Here is a 19945-nt window from a genome sequence, read left to right on the forward strand (position 1 = left end):
CATTGAGAATGATGTTTTGGAAGAATTTCTCATGACTTGCAAAAATATATATATATTAGATGAAACAAGGCATAACACAAAATTGAATTATGACTAAGTTAAACTTTCTTCTTTTTTTATGCTTATATGCTTATCTATATTTTCTAAATTGCCTATAGTGCAAACAGTAAAATCTGTAAGTTTATTAAAAAGGAAAAGACTGCTTGTCCAGATGGCTTTCAGATTGGAATCTCTAGCTCCCATCTTCCCCAAACACTGGCCCCACATTTCTAGGGCCTTCCGGTCATTCCTAGACCACAGGTGCTCAAACTGGACTTCCTCCACCAGCAATTCCCAAGCTTGTTCCTTCTTTAAATTTAAATTTAAGTCAGTTACTAACATAATTATTATAAACCAGAAAATGAGTCACCATGATTCCTTTCTCTCTTGCTCCCATCTTTTCCTCATTCTGTCCTCCTCTGCTCTCAAACTGGTCACCAAGTCCTTTGATGCTACTCTATTATCTCATCTCTGAGGAGAATCCTCTCCTACATTTCTGTTTCCTACCTGAGGCAGGCCCTCACCGGCTCCCATCAAGATTTAGTCTTTCCCTTGCACTGCTGAGGCACATTCCTAAAATACAAGTGAATGGGACCACCTGACCTGCTGAGCCCCCACCCACCCTCTGTGGTAAAGCCCACCTACTTTTTCCAGGTGGCCGTCAAGGACAATCTCCCCCAACCAAACTTTCCAGCCTCAGCCCTGACACTCTTCCAACACTGCCCTTGCTCTCAGATTGTTTCTCTGCGCAATCCACAGAGTTCCACACCTCTGTTCCTTCTGCCCAGAATATCAGTAATCTCTGTCTAGAAAATTCCTTCTCCTCTTTCCAGCTCAAATTTCTCCTCCTCAGTGGAACCTTCCCCAGCCTTCTCTCCATCTTGTACAGCAGAATTCATCTTTCTGCTCCCAGACATCTCACAGCATAACAACCCCGCACCCTGTGTCAGATCAGAATTAACCACATATGTCTAAGCATATCTTCCAAAGTGTAAGTGTCCCCAAGGCAGGGGTAAAATACTATTCACGTTTGTAGCCTCAAACCTTGGCACCACACATGGAACATAAGCAAGACACAATAAACTGTTTTTGAATAGAAAGCCCAGTGAAGTTGATAAAAAAAATCTTTCCAAATAAAATTTCACTTTACATATAACTTCTTTGTCATAGATATAATGCCATAATAAAATCTAGTTGCTTTACTATTTAAGCCCTGGCCCATTTGACGCAGGATATTTTACAATATTTGCCTAGCACTCTTCACGTGCAAACACTTCACAATGAAGGATGCAAGTTGATACTAATTCACTTTAGCGGTTAATTTACATTGTACTGGCCTGCAAATCCGTATGTTTATTTAATGCCCAGAGCATTAGTCTTTCATTCACAAAGCTCAAAAGAAGATGAACAGACTCCGCTAAAACTTTTCAAATATTTTCCAGTCAGGCTAAGCAAAACAAAGAACATTTCACTAGAAAGGCATGCTTTTGTTTAAATGATTACTAAGTTAAAATTAGGGGTAAAACCAAGGACATTGTGCAGTGACATGTTTAGATTTGGAGTCCCCAAAGGAAAAAAATCAAAAAGAATCTCCTCACTCTTAGTTTGTAATAAAATATAAACCAGACCTCAATGGAAAGTGGATATCTCCTTTCATGGGGTTGGTCTCCAGGCCTGTGGGTGTGTGGCGTATGAACCAGACAACACTTGGCTGTCACATAAATTTTCCTCTGCATTTCGGCAGACAAAGGAATTCCTCGTTGTATTTTGTCACCTTAGTTCTGGGTCCCTAAGCCAAGGAAACATCCCTCAAAAGCTTTTCAAGCTGTTTCAAGCAGCTGAAAAAGGTCTCTCAAACCCATTCTCGGCATTTACTTTCAGGATATTGGTGAATCCCTCTTTCTTCCCAACTTTGGTAAGTACCTGATCAGGTCTCCCATCTGTCAAAAGGTAGATTACTTGTGTTTCTTTATCAGCAAAAGCAATTTGCAAGGCATGCAGGGTGTTTGTGGAACTTCCGATCTACAAAGGAGAGAGAGAGAGAGAGAGAGACTAAGCACATCCTGAATCTCAAAAAAGATCTCACAAATAAGTGCTATTTATTTTCTGCTTCCAATGAAAGAAAGAAAAATACCTGTGAAATAAAAGATAAAATAATATTGGGCTAATAATCTAAACTCAGTAATTCCCAGGAGCCAAATCCCTGGGTGTGCCATAAAAACCTCTATCCAGACAATTCCAGGATTGCTAGAAGCCAGGACTATGGATTTCCTGTCATGACGACACAGCTCTTAATGCAACTTTATCTTTGTGTGTTTATGTGTGAGGCACTAACTCAGTTACTGTTCATTCGGCTGTCAACACGGCTTAAACATAGAGTCTGATTACAAGCCTGGCAGGGCACACCAGGATTTATTCAAACATAAGCATGGTAACATCAGCAATCTGGAGTAGAGCAAAGAAACTCTAAGTTTTTCAAACTCCTGCAGTTTCTGCCCAAGGATACGGAGCACTGTCAAGAGTGTTACTGCCAAACTTGTAACAAGAAGAAGCCAGACGATCAACAAGTAAATGCCTTTTGTTTTGCTCATCAGAGTGCTCAGATAACAGGGCAATTCACCTACCCCAAATTGTGAGAACAGACAGACACCTGCAAAGACCAGTGAGATGCAAGCCCTGGCTTCTGGGATGATATGCAGCAGATAGATACTAGTAAGAAGAGTTGGGCTGGGGTGGTTGAGGAAGTGGTAGAGGCTAGCCAGGTATATACTGGTGAGAAGGTAAAGGTCCATGGGCCACAGATCTAAGGAAATCTGCACCCTCTTGAAGGCTTATTGCCACAAAGGCCACAGGGTGCTCACAGAAAAGACTGGCCCAAAAAAGTCTTCATGGTGCAGAACTGGGGGAGAGGAACAAGGACACAAGGGACCCTCATCCTCTATCTCACCCTCAGAACAAAAGCCCTTATGTGTGAATGTGTGTAGTGGGGGGGAGAGGAGGGTAACACAGTCACCCTTAGGGCACTGGTGAAAATCCAGGACAGCAGAGGGAAGGGAAGGGGAAAAAACTAAGCCATCCACTCCTGGAGAAGAAGCCGGCCTAGGTGTCAGGCTCCAAACTCCTGGGAGGGACACACCCTGAAGCCTCCAGGAGACCAGGCCATCTAAGATGAAGGCTCATTCAGAGAACACCCACTCCTGCACTCCCCTATGAACACTGAGTGGCAGGAAACTTATAAGAGACAGACTCTCCTGGCAGCCCAATGTGAGTTGAAAATGACAATCTGAGGGTGGAGCAGACACTGAAGAACGGGTCTTTAGCACATCATCTCCCACCGTAACCCCAAGTACCACCACAGGAATATGATGGGCACAGTGTGCAAAAGGTAATGGTAATAGACCAACCTCAAACCTAGCCCGACTCTGGATTAGATTAACTATACCCCTCTACCCTCCAAAAGAAAGTTATGCTCATTTCCAGACATAAATAATATTTACCTCAGTCTCTATATACTATACATGATGTCCAACTTCTAACAACAACAACAACAAAGCATACTAAAAAGACAAAAACCCAACATATTGCTATGATACAAAAGCACTCATCAGAAACAAATTCAGATAGGAAACAGAGGCTGAAAATGTTTGAAAGAAGATTTTTTATTTATTTTATTATTTTTATTTTTATTTATTTTTTTTATTGGACTTCAATTTGCCAACATACAGCGTAACACCCAGTGCTCATCCCATCAAGTGCCCCCCTCAGTGCCCATCACCCAGTCACCTCCACCCCCCGCCCACCTCCCTTTCCACCACCCCTTGTTCGTTTCCCAGAGTTAGGAGTCTCTCATGTTCTGTCTCCTTTTCTGATATTTCCCACTCATTTCTTCTCCTTTCCCCTTTATTCCCTTTCACTATTTTTTATATTCCCCAAATGAATGAGACCATATAATGTTAGTCCTTCTCCAACTGACTTATTTCACTCAGCCTAATACCCTCCAGTTCCGTCCATGTCAAAGCAAATGGTGGGTATTTGTCGTTTCTAATGGCTTTTTAAAAAACTGTGATTAATACACGAAAAATTCTAATGGCAAAGTTGAACAACACTGAAGGCCAGATGGGAAATTTCAGAGGGATGGAAACCTTAAGAAATAATTGAATGGAAACAGTAAAAATAAAAAACACAGTAATGCAGATGAATACAAAGAGTAAATCAAAATAGAAACAAGCATCAAAGGGCTGTGGGATGATATCAGATGGTCTGACATGTGCATAATTGGGAACACAACAAAGAAAACAGGATAGGAGAAATAACTAAAAAAAAGGAATGGCTGAGAATTTTCCAAAAACAATAACAGATATAAACCCATGGACCCAAGAAGGTCAAGTAGGATCAATAAAATAAAATGCCCTGATACTCCTACCAGGGTGGTGGCAGAGAAGGTGAAGTAGTGAGCCAAGACTCTCATCTTCACCAGAAGTAACAAGTCCCCCCTGCCCAACAGTATCCACTCCTACCCAGCAGTAATGAGGTACTCTACCCCTCAGAATCCAAGTAAGGAAACTGGACTTAACCTCTACGTCTTCCTCACAGTATGCAGCCTTTTGGGTCAAGCCTCTTTCAAATGCATTTAAGGTTTACCTAAGTTATTTCATGAATTGAAAGTTTGTTCCTTTTTATTGATGAGTAGCACCCATCATTGTATAGATGTAAAATTGTTTATCCATTCCCTACTGAAGGATATCTGTCATTTCCCATTTTGAGCATTTATAAATAAAGCTGTTACAAACATTTGGTTACAAGTTTTTGCATGAATATACATAAAAAGCTGTGAAGGGCCTGAGATTTTACCTTACTTGCAAATTAACGTGGGTGCTGGGAGATGATCCAAGCCTCCTGGGGCACTGACAAAGGACTTTACCACTCACAGCAATAGCAGTGGCCAGAACGTCAGGGTTTTGTTGTTTTTGTTTTTTGGGTTTTTTTTTTGTTTTTTTTTTTTTTTGCACCAGTTTCCTGAGCCTCGATTCCCAAAGGGTAATGGGAAGAGGGTTAAGTGACACTTGTACACACAGTAGGTTATGTTAAAGTGGAGGGACCTTGAATATTCTATAATGGACTGTAAGCATGCTTGTTCTTTGCTCTGGAATAAGATATTATCTTTATACTGGATATTAAGCATGCCACCTTTTGCTACTTTCCAAGGCTGTTTGCTATATAGACATCCATGAAAAGAGAGACCAGAAATTCTTGACATAAGGACACAGATTATTGATTTGAAATCATTTCCTCTTTCTTAATGTAGGCTTTTGGTGCATTAAATTCCTTCTCAGTACAGTATTATCTGCATTCCACAAATTTTCATGTTTTGCTTAATTTTCATTAAATTCTATGAAATTTTAAACTTGGTGATTTCCTTTCTGATCAGTGAACTATTCAAAGCCTGTTCTTTAATTTCCAAGTGTTCTGAGATTTTCGTGGTATCTGTTATTGATTTCTAGTTTGATTCCACTACGGTCAGAAAACATCTGTGTGACTCAATATTGTATGATTTCAATTTTTAAAATTTTGTTAAGGGTTGTTTTATGACTCAAGATATGGTCTATTTACGAGACTGTTCAATGTTTGTTAGAAAGGAATATGTATACTATTGGTGGATGGAGCATTCCACAAATGTTAATTAGATACAGTTAGTTGATGGTGGTGTTCAGTTCTTCCAAATCCTTCCTGACTCTTTAGTAGGACTATCAACTGCTAAGAGTAGGGTACTAAAGGCCCCAACTAGAATTGCTATATTTATCATTTCTTTTGACTCCATCAGGTTTTGTCCCATGTATTTTGAAGCTTTCGTATTTGGTGCATACATCTTTAGGATTATTGTCTTCTTTTTTCTAAATTAAAGTATAGCTGACACATAATGGTACATTAGTTTTAGATGTACAACACCATGATTGTACAGGTTTATATGTTATGCTGTGTTCACCAAGAGTGTAGCTAGGATTGTTATCCTCTTGTTGGACTGATCTTTTTATTATTGTTATGTCTCTTGGTAGTTCTCTTTGCTTTAACCTCTACTTTATGTGATATTAACATGGTTACTCCAGATTTTTAAAAGTTAGTGTTTATATATCTTTGCCATCCTTTTACTTTCAACCTGTATTATTTTTGAAGGGAGTTTCTTACCACATACAGTTGGGTCATGTTTTTGTCTACTCTCCAACCTCTGTCGTGTAATTGGCATATTTTAGACCATTTGCATATAATTATAGACATTTAATTAAGTTTCCCATTTTTGTTTTTTGTGTATCTCCTCTGTTTCTCCTATATCTTATTTTTCCTTGCCTTCATAAGGATTATTTGAACATTTTTTAGTGTTCTATCCTGATTTATTTGTAATGTTTTTGAGTGTGTTGCCTTATGTAGTGCTCTTCATGGTTGCTCTAGGTATTTTCTTATGCATATGTGTAACTTATCAGAGCATACTGATACTGATGGTTTAACATTTCGAGTTAAGTGTAAAAACTATCCTTTCCATTTAGTTCCTTGTCGGAAATACTTCCTCTATATTTATTATACACTGTATTAGATGGTGTTAAACTTTTGCTTGAACCATAAAACATGAATAAAGCAACTCATGAGGACGGATTCTCTACCATGTTTACTTCTATATCTACCTGTTCCACCTGCTCTTCTTTTATTTCTGAAGGTTCAAGTTTTCTTCCTATTTGGAGAGCTTCCATTAACTATTCTCTAAGGATATATCTCCCAGCATCAAGTTTTCTTCATTTTCCTTTTCCTTCAACCCTGAGGATATTTTCACCAGAAAGACGATTCATGGCTTACAGTTCTTTTCTTTGAGCACTTGAAAAATATTGTATACTTTCTTCTGTTCTCATGGTTTCAGATGAGAAACTGTTGACATTTGAATTGGTGTTCCTTTATAGTTTATGTGTTATTTCTCTTTGGCTATTTTTAGGATTTTTCTTTGTCTTTAGTTTTCAGAAGATTAAATATAATGTGTCATGGTATGGATTTCTTTGATTTTACCTTGTTTGGAGTTTCCTTAGGTTCTTGAATTATAGTTTTTGCCTTTTCACCAAATCTGGGGAGCATTAGCCATTAGTTCTTTCAATATTTTTTCAGCCCCACACTCTTTTCTAGAATTCTGATGCTATGAATATTACATCTTTTTTACTGTCCCATAGACCTCTAAGGCTCTGTTGGTATTGGTATCAACTGATTGTTCTTCTCATTCAAACATAGATTTCTTGGATCTTGGTATGCTGAGTGATGTTTTTATGTCCTAGACAATTTGGTTACTATGTTAGGAGACTATTTCCATTTAAATGTCATTTAGCGGGCACTCACCCTGTTCAGGTTTAGCATGTTTATTTTAGCCTATGTTTGTGGGCTTTAGTTCCAATGACGATTAAATTTTCCACCCCATGCAATCCTATTCTGGTCTGCTTTGTTCTTCTTGTGCTGCTGGGGCTCCTACTCAGTTCCTATTTGGTGCTGTCTGTAGGAAGCCCAGGAAAGGCACATCTCTAGGCTGTCTAATGGTGCTAGGTGACCTTCTGGGGTATACGAGCAGAAGCTGCTGAGCCTGACTCTATTTATACCACGGAGTTGAGAGCAAGAAGACACAAAGCCTTGCCTTTGTTGTTGTTGCAGTACTGGACTTCCCATTGGTGCCCCAGTTGTGAAGCTGGGACAGTCAGGGACTTTGCTGTTGCTGGCAGGTCACTTTATCTACAGGTGACCTGGTTTTAGAAGTGCCGTGGGCTCTGCTGCTGCCACTGCTATAGTTGTATGGGACCACCTGCCCATACCCCAGGCATGGAGTGCAGTCTGAGACAGCCTGGGATGTTGCTACTGTTGCTGCTGCCAACACATCAGATCACTCATACAGTGCTGTGGCATGGGGGCATGGTTGGCCAAGGACCTTACTGGTGCCATTGTTTCTAGTGGATCAGACTGCCCACAAGACTTGGGTTGTGAAATGGCAACTGGGCAGCTGGAATTTTGTAGCTACCAGCAGACAGACCACTTTATTGGATCTGAGGTGAAGAGCAGGGACTAGGATAGCCATGACTTTCCTACTGTCACTGCTTCCAATGAACTGGACTATGTGCCAGGGCCTGCAGTGTGGAATGGAGTTTGAGGATTCTCACTAGATTACTAGATTTCTGTGGGGTCTACCTTTTCCCAGGATCTTTGGTCAGAGAGGTGTATATATATGACTCTATTCATTTGTTAAAAATCCACAGGTCTGTACACAAAAAAGTGCCGTGTACAAATTAAAATACAATTCAGCTAGGATATGGGGGTGGGGGAAACCAACATACTAATTAGTGACATAACCACACTGAAGTAGTTGGGTAAAAGAGTATCTGACTTACTATCTTTAGAAAATAATTTTTTGGCTAGATACTGTAAGGCTAAATAGAGAAGGAACTATGTGTAAACAGTGCACTCCAGCTCATAAATTTGTTTCTCAGAGTATGGGTTAGAAATTCTGAAACTACTTTATATGTATACTAGCGTTTAAAAAATGAATAAATACATGTAATGAGAATCAGGTTTTTCGCGGGCAAAGAAGTTACAAATAAGCAAATACATCCATTACAAATAAATCCTGTGACTTGAACTGGTACAGCCACTCTGGAAAACTGTGTGGAGGTTCCTCAAAGAGTTAAAAATAGAACTATCCTATGACCCAGCAATTGCCTGCTGGGATTTACCCCAAACATACAGATGCAGTGAAATGGCAGGACACCTGCACCCCAATGTTTCTAGCAGCAATGTCCACAATAGCCACACTGTGGAAGGAGCCTCAGTGTCCATCGAAAGATGAATGGATAAAGAAGATGTGGTCTATGTATACAATGGAATATTACTCAGCCATTAGAAATGACAAATACCCACCATTTGCTTCAACGTGGATAGAACTGGAGGGTATTATGCTGAGTGAAGTAAGTCAATCAGAGGACAAACATTATATGGTCTCATTCATTCAGGGAATACAAAAAATAGTGAAAGGGAATAAAGGAGAAAGGAGAGAAAATAAGTGGGAAATATTAATGAGGGTGACAGAACATGAGAGACTCTTAACTCTGGGAAACGAACAAGAAGTAGTGGAAGGGGAGGTGGGCGGGGGGATGGGGTGACTGGGTGATGGGCACTGAGGGGGGCACTTGACAGGATGAGCACTGGGTGTAATGCTATATGTTGGCAAATCAAAGTCCAATAAAATATATATACATATATATAAAGATTAGAGTTGAAAAAATAAAAGGACTCTCTAGTTGAAAAAAAAAAAAAAAACAAATAAACCCTGTGGCTCTGGATTGGTGTAAGAGGTATTAGTAGGAACTCATGGTTTTATTTTTCTCTTTTAATGAAAATATCAATAAATAGTTATAGGAATATAGATGGGCTATTATACATATATTTCCCATCTCTGTCCACTGACAGGACCTAGAACCAATGAGTCTAGTAGCAGCAATAAGCATATCCAAGTGCCCAGATTTTGGCTTATAAACACCATTCTCTAATAAAAGAAATAAAGGTTCCTTGGAAAAGTGGTAAACTCGAGGGTTGAGGCTGGGAAAATAGAAGATGATCATGAAACATCTCACAGTGCCAGAAAATAAGGAAATATTCAAGGAAAAAAAATAAAGATATATGCAAATGTGAAGGACACACAGGGCAACCTGAAAGAGTTCTCAAAGGCCAAAGTGGGAACAAGTTAGTAACAAAGTAAATAACAATAGTATTGAATTATTATTGAAAGAGTAAATCAATATTCATGAATCCATAATGAAATAAATATATGATTGATGAATAAAAAAAAGAGGGGGAAAGGGAAAACTCTTAGTTACAGAAGAATTCTAACACATAAATATAAAAGGAATAGAGGAACTAGAAAGTCACCATTAGAATAGCACAGTAGCTGTAGAGAAGATCTACCACTGAATGTTAAAATTGGTGGGTAAATGTTTAAGAAACAAAGGATATGGAGCACGTGGGTGACTCAGCAATTGAGCATCTGCCTTTGGCTCAGATCATGATCCTGAGGTCCTGGGATCAAGTTCTGCATCAGGGTCCCCACAGGGAGCCTGCTTCTCCCTCTGCCTATGTCTCTGCCTCTCTCTGTGTCTCTCATGAATAATAAATAAAATCTTTAAAAACAAAACAAAAGCAAAGGATATGTGCATAGCCTCAAAGAATCTCATCCAAAACATATATTATCTATAAGAAGATAAAATAGTAACTTTACAGGGGAGTAACCAGGCAGATGCCACCTTACCCAAGAGATCAAAGTTAATATCACCAGTATTAAGGCATATCAACATCATGTACTATTTGGCATGATGCACTGAGAAGGGCGCATCACTTCTGTGGTAACCCCAAACTAGCCATGGGAAAACATCAGAAAAAAATCAAATTGAAGGACATTTTACAAAACACCCGATCAATACTCTTCAAAAGAGTGTCAAGGTCATGAAAGACGAGGAATCACTTGAGGACATGTTACAGACTGGAAGAGACTGAGGAGACTCTGCCACTAAATGTAATGTGGGGGGATGATGAAAAGAGGTGAAGGGGATTAAGAGGTAGAAACTTACAGTTACCAAATAAATAAGTCATGGGGATGAAAAGTACAGCAGATGGAATACAGTCAATAACACTGTAATGTCATCATATGGTGACAGACAGTGACTGAACTTACTGTGGGGAGCACTGAGTAATGTATAGTATTGTCAAACACTATGTTGTATACCTGAAACTAATATGAAATATTTTAACTATAAATAAATAAAATTAAAAAAAATAAATGCAGTGTGGGACCCTGGATTTAATCTTGGAACAGAACAGTAACATTAGTAGAAAAACTAATGAACTCTAAAGTCTGTGAATGAAGCAATGTGATTTTCTTAGTTTGTTTTTGTTTTGTTTTAAACAGACTTTATTTAAAAAAAAATTTTTTTTTAAGTAGGCTCTAAGCCTAACATGGGGCTCGAATTCAGGATCCCACGATCAAGAATCACGTGCTCTATCAACTGAGCCAGCAAGGTGCCCCCTGTGATTTTCTTAGCTTTGACAAATGAATTATGGTTATGTCAAATGTTAACTTTAGGGAAGCTGGCTGAAGCGCAATACAGGCACCCTCTGTGTTATCTCTGCAACTCTTTTGTAAGATTAAAATGATTTCAAATTAAAAAGTTAAAAAAAAGGGGCAGCCCAGATGGCTCAGTGGTTTAGCGCCGCCTTCAGCCCAGGGCGTGATCCTGGAGACCCAGGATCTAGTCCCATGTTGGGCACCCTGCGTGGAGCCTGCTTCTCCCTCTGCCTGTGTCTCTGCCTCTCTCTCTCTCTTTCTGTGTCTCTCATGAATAAATAAATAAAATCTTAAAAAAAAAAAGTTAAAAAACACACACACAGATAAACTCCTTCAGCATTTGGGCACCAGAAATGTAGCTCAGATGGTAAATAGCATAACTCTCCTCTCTGAGCCCCATCTCAATAGTCTTGTTAATAAGCTCACTGTTCAGGGAATGCTGAAAAGCTAGGAGAAAGCCAAACTGAGAGAATCACAGGAAAGATGGTCAGGAGTTGGTGCCTCTTTTGCACCTGCTCCCTCCTTGCTCCCCAAAAGCCTTGGGCCAGACCCTACCCTCAACCAGTGGGGAGACTCTGCCTCATCTTGTGCTCCTCTGACCTCAGGACTGGCTATGCCTCCTTGGGGAACTACTGCTCCAACACCAGCACATGGCAGTTTCAGAACGCCTGAGTGGTAGTCCTGAATTCACTGTATTGATTCCTGAGCCAAACTAGTCAGAAGAATATGGAGAAATCTGGTCATCTTGAAAATACATTTTGCACATTCAAGCAAGCAAGAGCTTCAATGAAGATTTTTGAAGAGAACAGAATCATACTTTACAAAGAATGATTTGAGTTATATTTTTAGCCATTTAAATGGCTAGTTCTATTCCATTAGTGATTTTTTGTATAAAGCAGTATCCATTAATGTTTTTATCTAATGATATTACATTTATAATATCTTGTCATGACAAACTCTAAATTAGTGGGTTCTGAATGAACAATTACCTATGGTCTATATAAAGAAGGAGCACATATCTCAAGTAATTTCACTGGTTAATCCTAGAAATTTATCAAGTTGGGTATGAATTGAATATTCTTTCCCAGGATAAGGTGGCCAGTTAGATCAAGATTACTTAGAGGCATCATTATTTCCTATAAAACATATTTCTTCCTTTCCCCATTAAAAAAAAAAAAATTCAATCCCAAGGGTAACTCTGGTATATCCTAATGATAGCACAAGAAATATTCAAGGAGCTTCTCTAGCATCCATTTGTGGCTTTTTGGCAAATCTGGGACTCAAAACCCAGGCACCAAACTATTTTGAAGATGTTTGTGATCTGTATCTGACTTATTAAGAAGAGCCCTTAATTTGAATTTGAGCATTTCTCAAATATCTGGAATGCTATGTGGCTCTGGACTCTTTAAAAAATTAAGATAAGGGCAGCCCAGGTGGCTCAGCGGTTTAGCACCACCTTCAGCCCAGGGCACGATCCTGGAGACCCAGTCCCACATCGGGCTCCCTGCATGGAGCCTGCTTCTCCCTCTGCCTGTGTCTCTGCCTCTCTCTCTCTGTGTCTCTCATGAATAAATAAATAAAATCTTTAAAAAAAAATTAAGATAAGTTCAAGACAAGAGAAAATTTAAGGAAAGGAAATTCCTTCCTAGTAGTCTGTGTAAATGCCAAAAGGGGCAGCCTTAAATTTCTCCAAGTACAAGGCAGGCCTGAAGAAATCATTTCACTTTCTCACTGCATCCTGCCGCTGCCCTCTCTCCTTGCTTTTGGTCTCTGCCATTCACACTGTACTGTGTGTTTCCACCAGTGTACTACTTTACAAATAGCAGCAATATATTATTTGAAAAAATGAGGTTTCCAAAAAATCAAATATGAAGGTTTGAATACAAAAAATCAAATTTTGAAATTTATCTTCATAGAGGGGCTGAGATCTGAGCCAAGAGCAGATCTGGAAATGGTGTGTGTGAACAAAGGCTCAACTAAATGTTAAGATAGTGACTAAACTGCTTAGATTAATGTGACCATTGTAAACAAAATAAGTGTGTGAAACCCCTGCCATCTTGGGGCTCAGAATCCTTTCTCAAGACTTTCCATGGCATGAATTAACTCAGCACATGATCAAGTCAGGCTTCTTCCCCCAGATCCAGCCTCCATCTTTCTTACCTGAATGTCTCTAATCCAGGACTGAGCGCCTCTCAAATTATCTTCATTGATTTCAACAAGTTTTTCCTGCCAAGCAACTGCTTGAGCGTCAAACTGCACAAAATTGAATTTCCTTTTATATTTCAGCTGTTCCTGTAAGAGAATTATTATCTAACCATAACACCACTCAGATGGAAGAAAATGTAAAGGTCATAGTTTGATAAATTTTAATCACTATTTAATCACTAATATCTATTTTCAGTGTTGGAAGCTAAAAATTACCTTCAAAAGAGAAAATCTTTTCTAGTACAAAAAATATTTAAATAAAATTTACAGTTTGGAGATCATACTTTTATAAATATATTTATGTGTGAATATATTATATATCACATGTTTGCATAAATTTTTATTTATAATATGATATTAAATGTCTTTAATACTAGCATTGATGGTATACTACATATGCACAGTAAATGCAATCTGCTTAAGGAAGAGAAATCCAAAATGGCATCATCATTTCAGTAATCATGTTTTTGTGAAGGCTATTATTTGGTTACACATCTATTCACTTGCCTTCTACCAGCCTATATTTCTCCAACAGAGGTTTATAAAATTAAAACCTGTATTTTGTATTTGCGAACACTCCCTACCACTATCTTCTGTGGTAACACACACATCAATACACTAATTAGTGACAGTACCAGGACACTCATCTGTAGGTGTGGGGACTAGGAATTAGGAAGCAGTCTGCTTCAGGTCACACAACTCAGAGGCAGCACAGGTGGAGTAGGAACTGGAAGCTTCTAACCATCAGCCTACACCCCTCCCACACATCAGTTCTGTTGCCAGTGCATGCAACACTGTTAATAAATACTGGAAATTAAAATGCTGATCTGAAAAGCATCTGGAAAACAATGGAGATGTGTGCACACCACAGATTTCAGGACAGAGAAAACCTGAAGCAGTGGACACTGAAACTCCCTTAGCAATCCAAGTGTTACAGAAAGGAAGGGTCTGCTTGCAAAGGAGAACTGATGATTCTTCTAACTGGCAAAAGGGAGCTTTTACCTGAGTGCAAACCCTGCCTGTGCACCTCTCATAACCAGTGCAGGTGAAGGCTGCCACAGATGCATTCATGATACAAAGGCCCCTAAATCCATGCATCTGACAGTTCCATCTAACCTGTATAAACTGGATGATCTTATCCTTCACCAAGTCCAGTTTGCTCTTCATTGAGTGAGATGTATCAATGAGGATGTAGATGCAATCATCATGTACTTTTCCAAAGAGGATTTGACTTCTATCCTGTAGCCACTTAATCCTAGGCAGGAAATAGGTTGAAAGTGAATTTTTAGAGCCTGTGGGCAACGTCAGCATCTTCCTAAGCACTTAATAATACATTTACAGAGGCCAAGCTGTGCTGTATTGGTTATGTACAATCTTCTGTGAGTGGATTACTCACTTGGTGGGTTTTCTGTGGAAAATCCTACATTGAGGCTGACTCCCTTGTCACTACCCCCTCCACTTCTCCATCATCAGTCCAAGTACAACAGAACTAGGAAAATCAATAGGACAGAAAAATAAATCCAATATTGGGTTCCAACGCCAAAAAGTAAATTACTTCCTGTTATCTGATAGTCTGAATCCCTCAGCTATGACTTCAGACCATTTGTTCTTTTAACTCTGCTGACTACAGTCAAGTTAGTAATGCCAGCACATTCCTGAAGCATCAGTGAAGCTTATGGACAGTATCAAGCAACCCCAGATCCCTATAATAACTACGCATCAGACAGTTGTATGAGCAGCACTGCTTCTGTGATTGGGACTCAGGCTCCCATAACAGGATATAAATTAAGTTCATAGCCACAGCTGAGACCTGGAGAGGGGCTGGGCAAATGGAAAAAAATACTTGAAACTGAGTTGAGAGTTCACCAAGGCTAGACAACTAGAATTTGTAGGGCAAAATACTAAAGAAGACGTTGCTGCACAGAAGCAGAAAGGGTAGGGAGGGATGGAGTGGGGAGAGAAGGAGAGAGAATGTGCTTTGGCCATCTGCAGAGAATATCCTAAAGATTTTAGCTAAGTAATGGGCTGGGCATGCATGTAAAGAAACTATTAAAGCTAAGGAATGAATTACCATTAAGGAGTAAATAGATCAACATCTGAGCTTACCCAGGCTACTTCATCTTCCAAACAATCAAAATGGGAAAGCCTCCTTAATACATGGGACATCAAGGAGAATCCTCATAAGGGTATTGCCTTATCAGTAGGACCCAATTAGCTCTGGACTAAAGGCTGCCTTAGACCTATGTTAACATAACCTAAAAGCAAGCCATAGATGATCAAAGTGATTACAAGGAACATAACTGCATCACAGAACATGTATCTTAAAAATACAGTAAAATCCAGTACCCAAGAATGTAAAATTTAAATGTCTACATTCCAGTAAAAAAAATTACTAGCCATGCAAAGAAGCAGGAGAATATGACCCAAAACCAGAAGAAAAACAGATCAACAGAAACAGACCCTAAAAAAACACAAATGGTGGAATTAGTAGAAAAGGATGTTACATAACTATTATAAACATAATCCATATGTCCAACAAGGTAAAGTATAAGCAGAACAAGGACAGAAATGGAAAATATAAGAAGAAACTTACAGAGATGTATGATAACCAAAATGAAAAATATACTACATGATATTAACAGACATTAGACACTAGCAGAAGAAAAGATCAGGGAACCTCAAGAAAGACACTGCAATAGAAAGCAATTTAAAATGAAACCAGGGATGCCTGGGTGGCTCAGCGATTGAGCGTCTGCATTTGGCTCAGGGTGTGATCCTGGAGTCCCAAGATTGAGTTCCATGTTGGGCTTCCTGCACGGAGCCTGCTTCTCCCTCTGCATCCTCTCATGAATAAATAAATAAAATCCTTTTTAAAAATGAAACACAGAGGGAAAAAAATGAAACACAGAGAGAAAAAAAAACTAAAAAAATAGAGAATAAACAACCCCTGGAGTAATATCAAGGAGTCTAACACTTGTGTAGAGACTAAGAAAAAGATATTTGGAGATATCTGGAAATATATTTGGAAACAGAAAAAAATATTTGGAGAAGGATGGCCAAATGATTCCAATTTTGATAAAACAATATATCCATATATACAGGCAGCTCAAAGAACCTAAACAGAAGAAAAGTGTGAAAAAAAAACCCCACCAACACACATCATAATATAATTTGAAATCCAATGACAAAGAGAATAAAGCACCCAGAGACAACATAAAAATAATAGAAGACTTTTCATCATAAATCAAGCAAGCCGAAGTACAATGGAGAAATATTTTTAAAGTGCTGAAATATAAAGCTGTAAGCCTACAATTCATTATAAAGCAAAACAAAAAAATCTTCCAAACTAAAAGGAAATTAGTCTTTCAGACTAAAATAGCTGAGGTAATTCATACCAACAGACCTGCATTAGGATCTATACAAAAGAATAAAGAGCCACAGAAATATCAAATATGTGGATAAATGCAAAATACATCAATTCTCATTTTAATACTATTTATATGACAATTGATTATTTATCATGTATTGTGGGCTTGTAGCATATGGAAATAAAGTGTAGTACAACAAAAGAAAAGACAGGAGGAGGAATGAAAGCTGTAAGGTTTTTATGATATAAATGCAGTGAAATATTATTTGAAGGTAGACTGTGGTAAAGATATAAACTATAAATGCTAAAACTGTCATACATACAACAAAACAAAATAAAGAGAGAAAGTTTATAAGCCAATAGTAGAGATAAAATGGAATAAAAAATACTCCAAAAAAAGAAGGTAGAAGAGTAAAAAGGGAACAAAGAACAGGTGAGACAAGAAAACAAAAACAAGATCTTAGATTTAAATCCAAATAATCACATTAAATGGAAATGATCTTAATACTCCAATTAAAAGACAGAGATTAGAAATGGCTATTATCAAATGACAAGAGATAACGAGTGTGGGCCAGGATGTGGAGAAAAGGGAGCCCTCATGCACTATTGGTGGGAATGTAAATTGGTGCAGCCACTGTGGAAAACAGTATATGGAGGTTCCTCAAAAATAAAAAATAGGGGCACCTGGGTGGCTCATTTGGTTAAGTATCTACCTTTGTCTTAGATCATTATCCCAGGGTCCTGGGATCAGGCCCCCACATCAGGCTTCCTGCTCAGCAGAGAGCCTACTTCACCCTCTCCCTCTGTCTCTCACCCCCTTTGTGCTCACTTGCCCTGTCAAATAAATAAATAGAATCTTAAAATAAAAATAGCAGGGGTGATTGGGTGGCACAGTTGGTTAAGCATTCAACACTTGATTTTGGCTCAGGTTCTGATCTCAGGATCATGAGATCAAGCCCTATGTCAGGCTCCATGCTCAGCATGGAGTCTGCTTTAGATTCTCTCTCCTTCTCCCTCTGTCCCTTATGCTTTTGCACACAAACTCTCTCTAAAACAAATACATAAATAACTCTTTAAAAAATTGAAATACCCCACAATTCAACAATTCTGCTTCTGGGTATTTATCCAAAAAAGAAAACACTAATGTGAAAAGATATAGTCACTCCTATGTTCATTGCAGCATTATTTACAATAGCCAAGATACGGAAACAATCTAAGTGTCCATTGACAGATGAATGGATAAAGAAGATGTGGTATACATGTATATGTGCGTGTGTGTGTGTGTGTGTGTGTATATACACACACACACACACACGCACATATACATGTATATATATATGCAGGGGAATATCATTCAGCTATAAAAAAGAGTGAAATCTTGCTATCTTCAACAACATGGATGGATCTTGAAGGCAATATACTAAAGGAGGTAAGTCAGACAGAGGAAGAGAAATATGACTGTCACTTCTCTTATATGTGGAATCTAAAACAAATAAAAATAAAAATAAATTCACAGATACAAAGAACAAACAGATGGGTGGTTGCAAGAGGCAAGGTGGGAAAAATGTGTGAAGGGGACCAAAAGATAAGAAGAAACAAACCAAAAAAAAAAAAAAAAAAAAAAAAACCAACCAGGCGTTGGGAAGGGGATAAATGGTAGCTTTTAGGATCTTCTATCTCTCAACAATTTATAGAACAATGCAACAAAATCAGTAATAATATAGAAGACCAAAACAATACTATCAGACCAACCTGAATTGAGATATTTATAATACACTCTACCCAACAAAAGCAAAATGTGTAGCTTTTCTTCATATTCTGGGCCACAAAACATGTCTCTATAAGAACTGAAATCATATAGTATCTCTCTGTCCATAGTGAAATTAAAAGCTACCAGGAAAATCCACAAATATTTGAGAAATAAACAACATATTTCCAAATAACCTTTGCTCAAAGAAGAAATTATAAGGGAAATTCAAAAATATTTTTAAATTTTTTTTATTGGAATTCAATTTGCCAACATATAGCATATCACCCAGTGCTCATCCTGTCAAATGCCCCTCTCCGTGTCCATTCCTGATCGAAACTCTTCAGAGTGTAGGGATAGAGGGGGCATTCCTCAGCATCTTAAAAGCCATCTATGAAAAGCCCATAGTAAATATCATTCTCAATGGGGAAACACTGGGAGCCTTTCCCCAAACATCAGGAACATGAGAGGGATGTCCACTCTCACCACTGCTATTCAACATAGTACTAGAAGTCCTAGCCTCAGCAATCAGGCAACAAAAAGAAATAAAAGGCATTCAAATTGGCAAAGAAGAAGTCAAACTCTCCCTCTTAGCAGATGACATGATACTGTACATAGAAAACCCAAGACTCCACCCCAAGATTGCTAGAACTCATACAGCAATTTGGCAGTGTGACAGGATACACAATCAATGCCCAGAAATCAGTGGCATTTCTATATTTTTAAGTGAATGGGATGAAATACAACATAATTTGAGAGAAGCAACTAAAGCAATATCAGAAGAAAATAATAAATACTTATATTTAAATAAATAAAAATACTTATATTAGAAAAAATAAATACTTATATTAGAAAGAAATAAATGTCTCATATCAGTGATCTAAGTATCCATCTTAAGAAACTTAAACCCAAAGTAATGAGAAAGAAGGAAATAATAAAGAGTAGAAATCAATGGCACACAAAGGAGAAAACCATGCAGAAAAAAACCCACTGAAACCAAAAGCTAGTTCTTTGAAAAGATCAATAAAATGGATAACCTCCAGCACACTGAAAATAAAGATGACATCAGTTACTAACATCAGTTCTACGTACATGTGAAGAAATTGAATTCATAGTTAAAAACCTTGTGCAGCCTGGGTGGCTCAGCGGTTTAGCGCCTGCCTTCAGCCCAGGGCATGATCCTAGAGTCCCAGGATTGAGTCCCATGTCGGGCTCCCTGCATGGAGCCTGCTTCTCACTCTGCCTGTGTCTCTGTCTCTCTATCTCAGTCTGTGTCTCTCATGAATAAATAAATAAAATCTTTTAAATAAAAAAAAAAAAACCTCCCCACAAAAAAAAATCCAGACCTAGATAGCTTCAGTGATGAATTCTACAAACATTTAATAAAGAGATGGTAAAACTCTCCATAAAGACTTCTGGAAAACAGAAGAAGGGAGAGAATTCCCAACAACTCCTATCACTT

The 19945-nt window shown here is 38.4% G+C and overlaps 1 protein-coding gene across 13 annotated transcripts in view; it reads right to left on the reverse strand.

Moving 5' to 3' along the window:
* VWA3B (von Willebrand factor A domain containing 3B) overlaps window positions 1-19945 on the reverse strand; it is a 247173-nt gene that overhangs the window by 143203 nt on the left and 84025 nt on the right. For all 13 annotated transcript variants that reach the window (XR_013389397.1, XR_013389396.1, XR_013389395.1 and 10 more), the window contains 3 exons: window positions 14486-14624; window positions 13325-13456; window positions 1963-2061 (listed from right to left, as the gene is read on the reverse strand). Coding sequence is in view for 9 of the 13 variants with exons in the window: in XM_077915129.1 (XP_077771255.1) it covers window positions 1963-2061; window positions 13325-13456; window positions 14486-14624 (370 nt within the window). In the remaining 4 variants the exon portion in view is untranslated. The remainder of the gene's footprint in view (window positions 1-1962; window positions 2062-13324; window positions 13457-14485; window positions 14625-19945) is intronic.

This window comes from Canis aureus, chromosome 11 (assembly GCF_053574225.1).
Source record: "Canis aureus isolate CA01 chromosome 11, VMU_Caureus_v.1.0, whole genome shotgun sequence".
NCBI classification, from domain to species: Eukaryota; Metazoa; Chordata; class Mammalia; order Carnivora; family Canidae; genus Canis; species Canis aureus.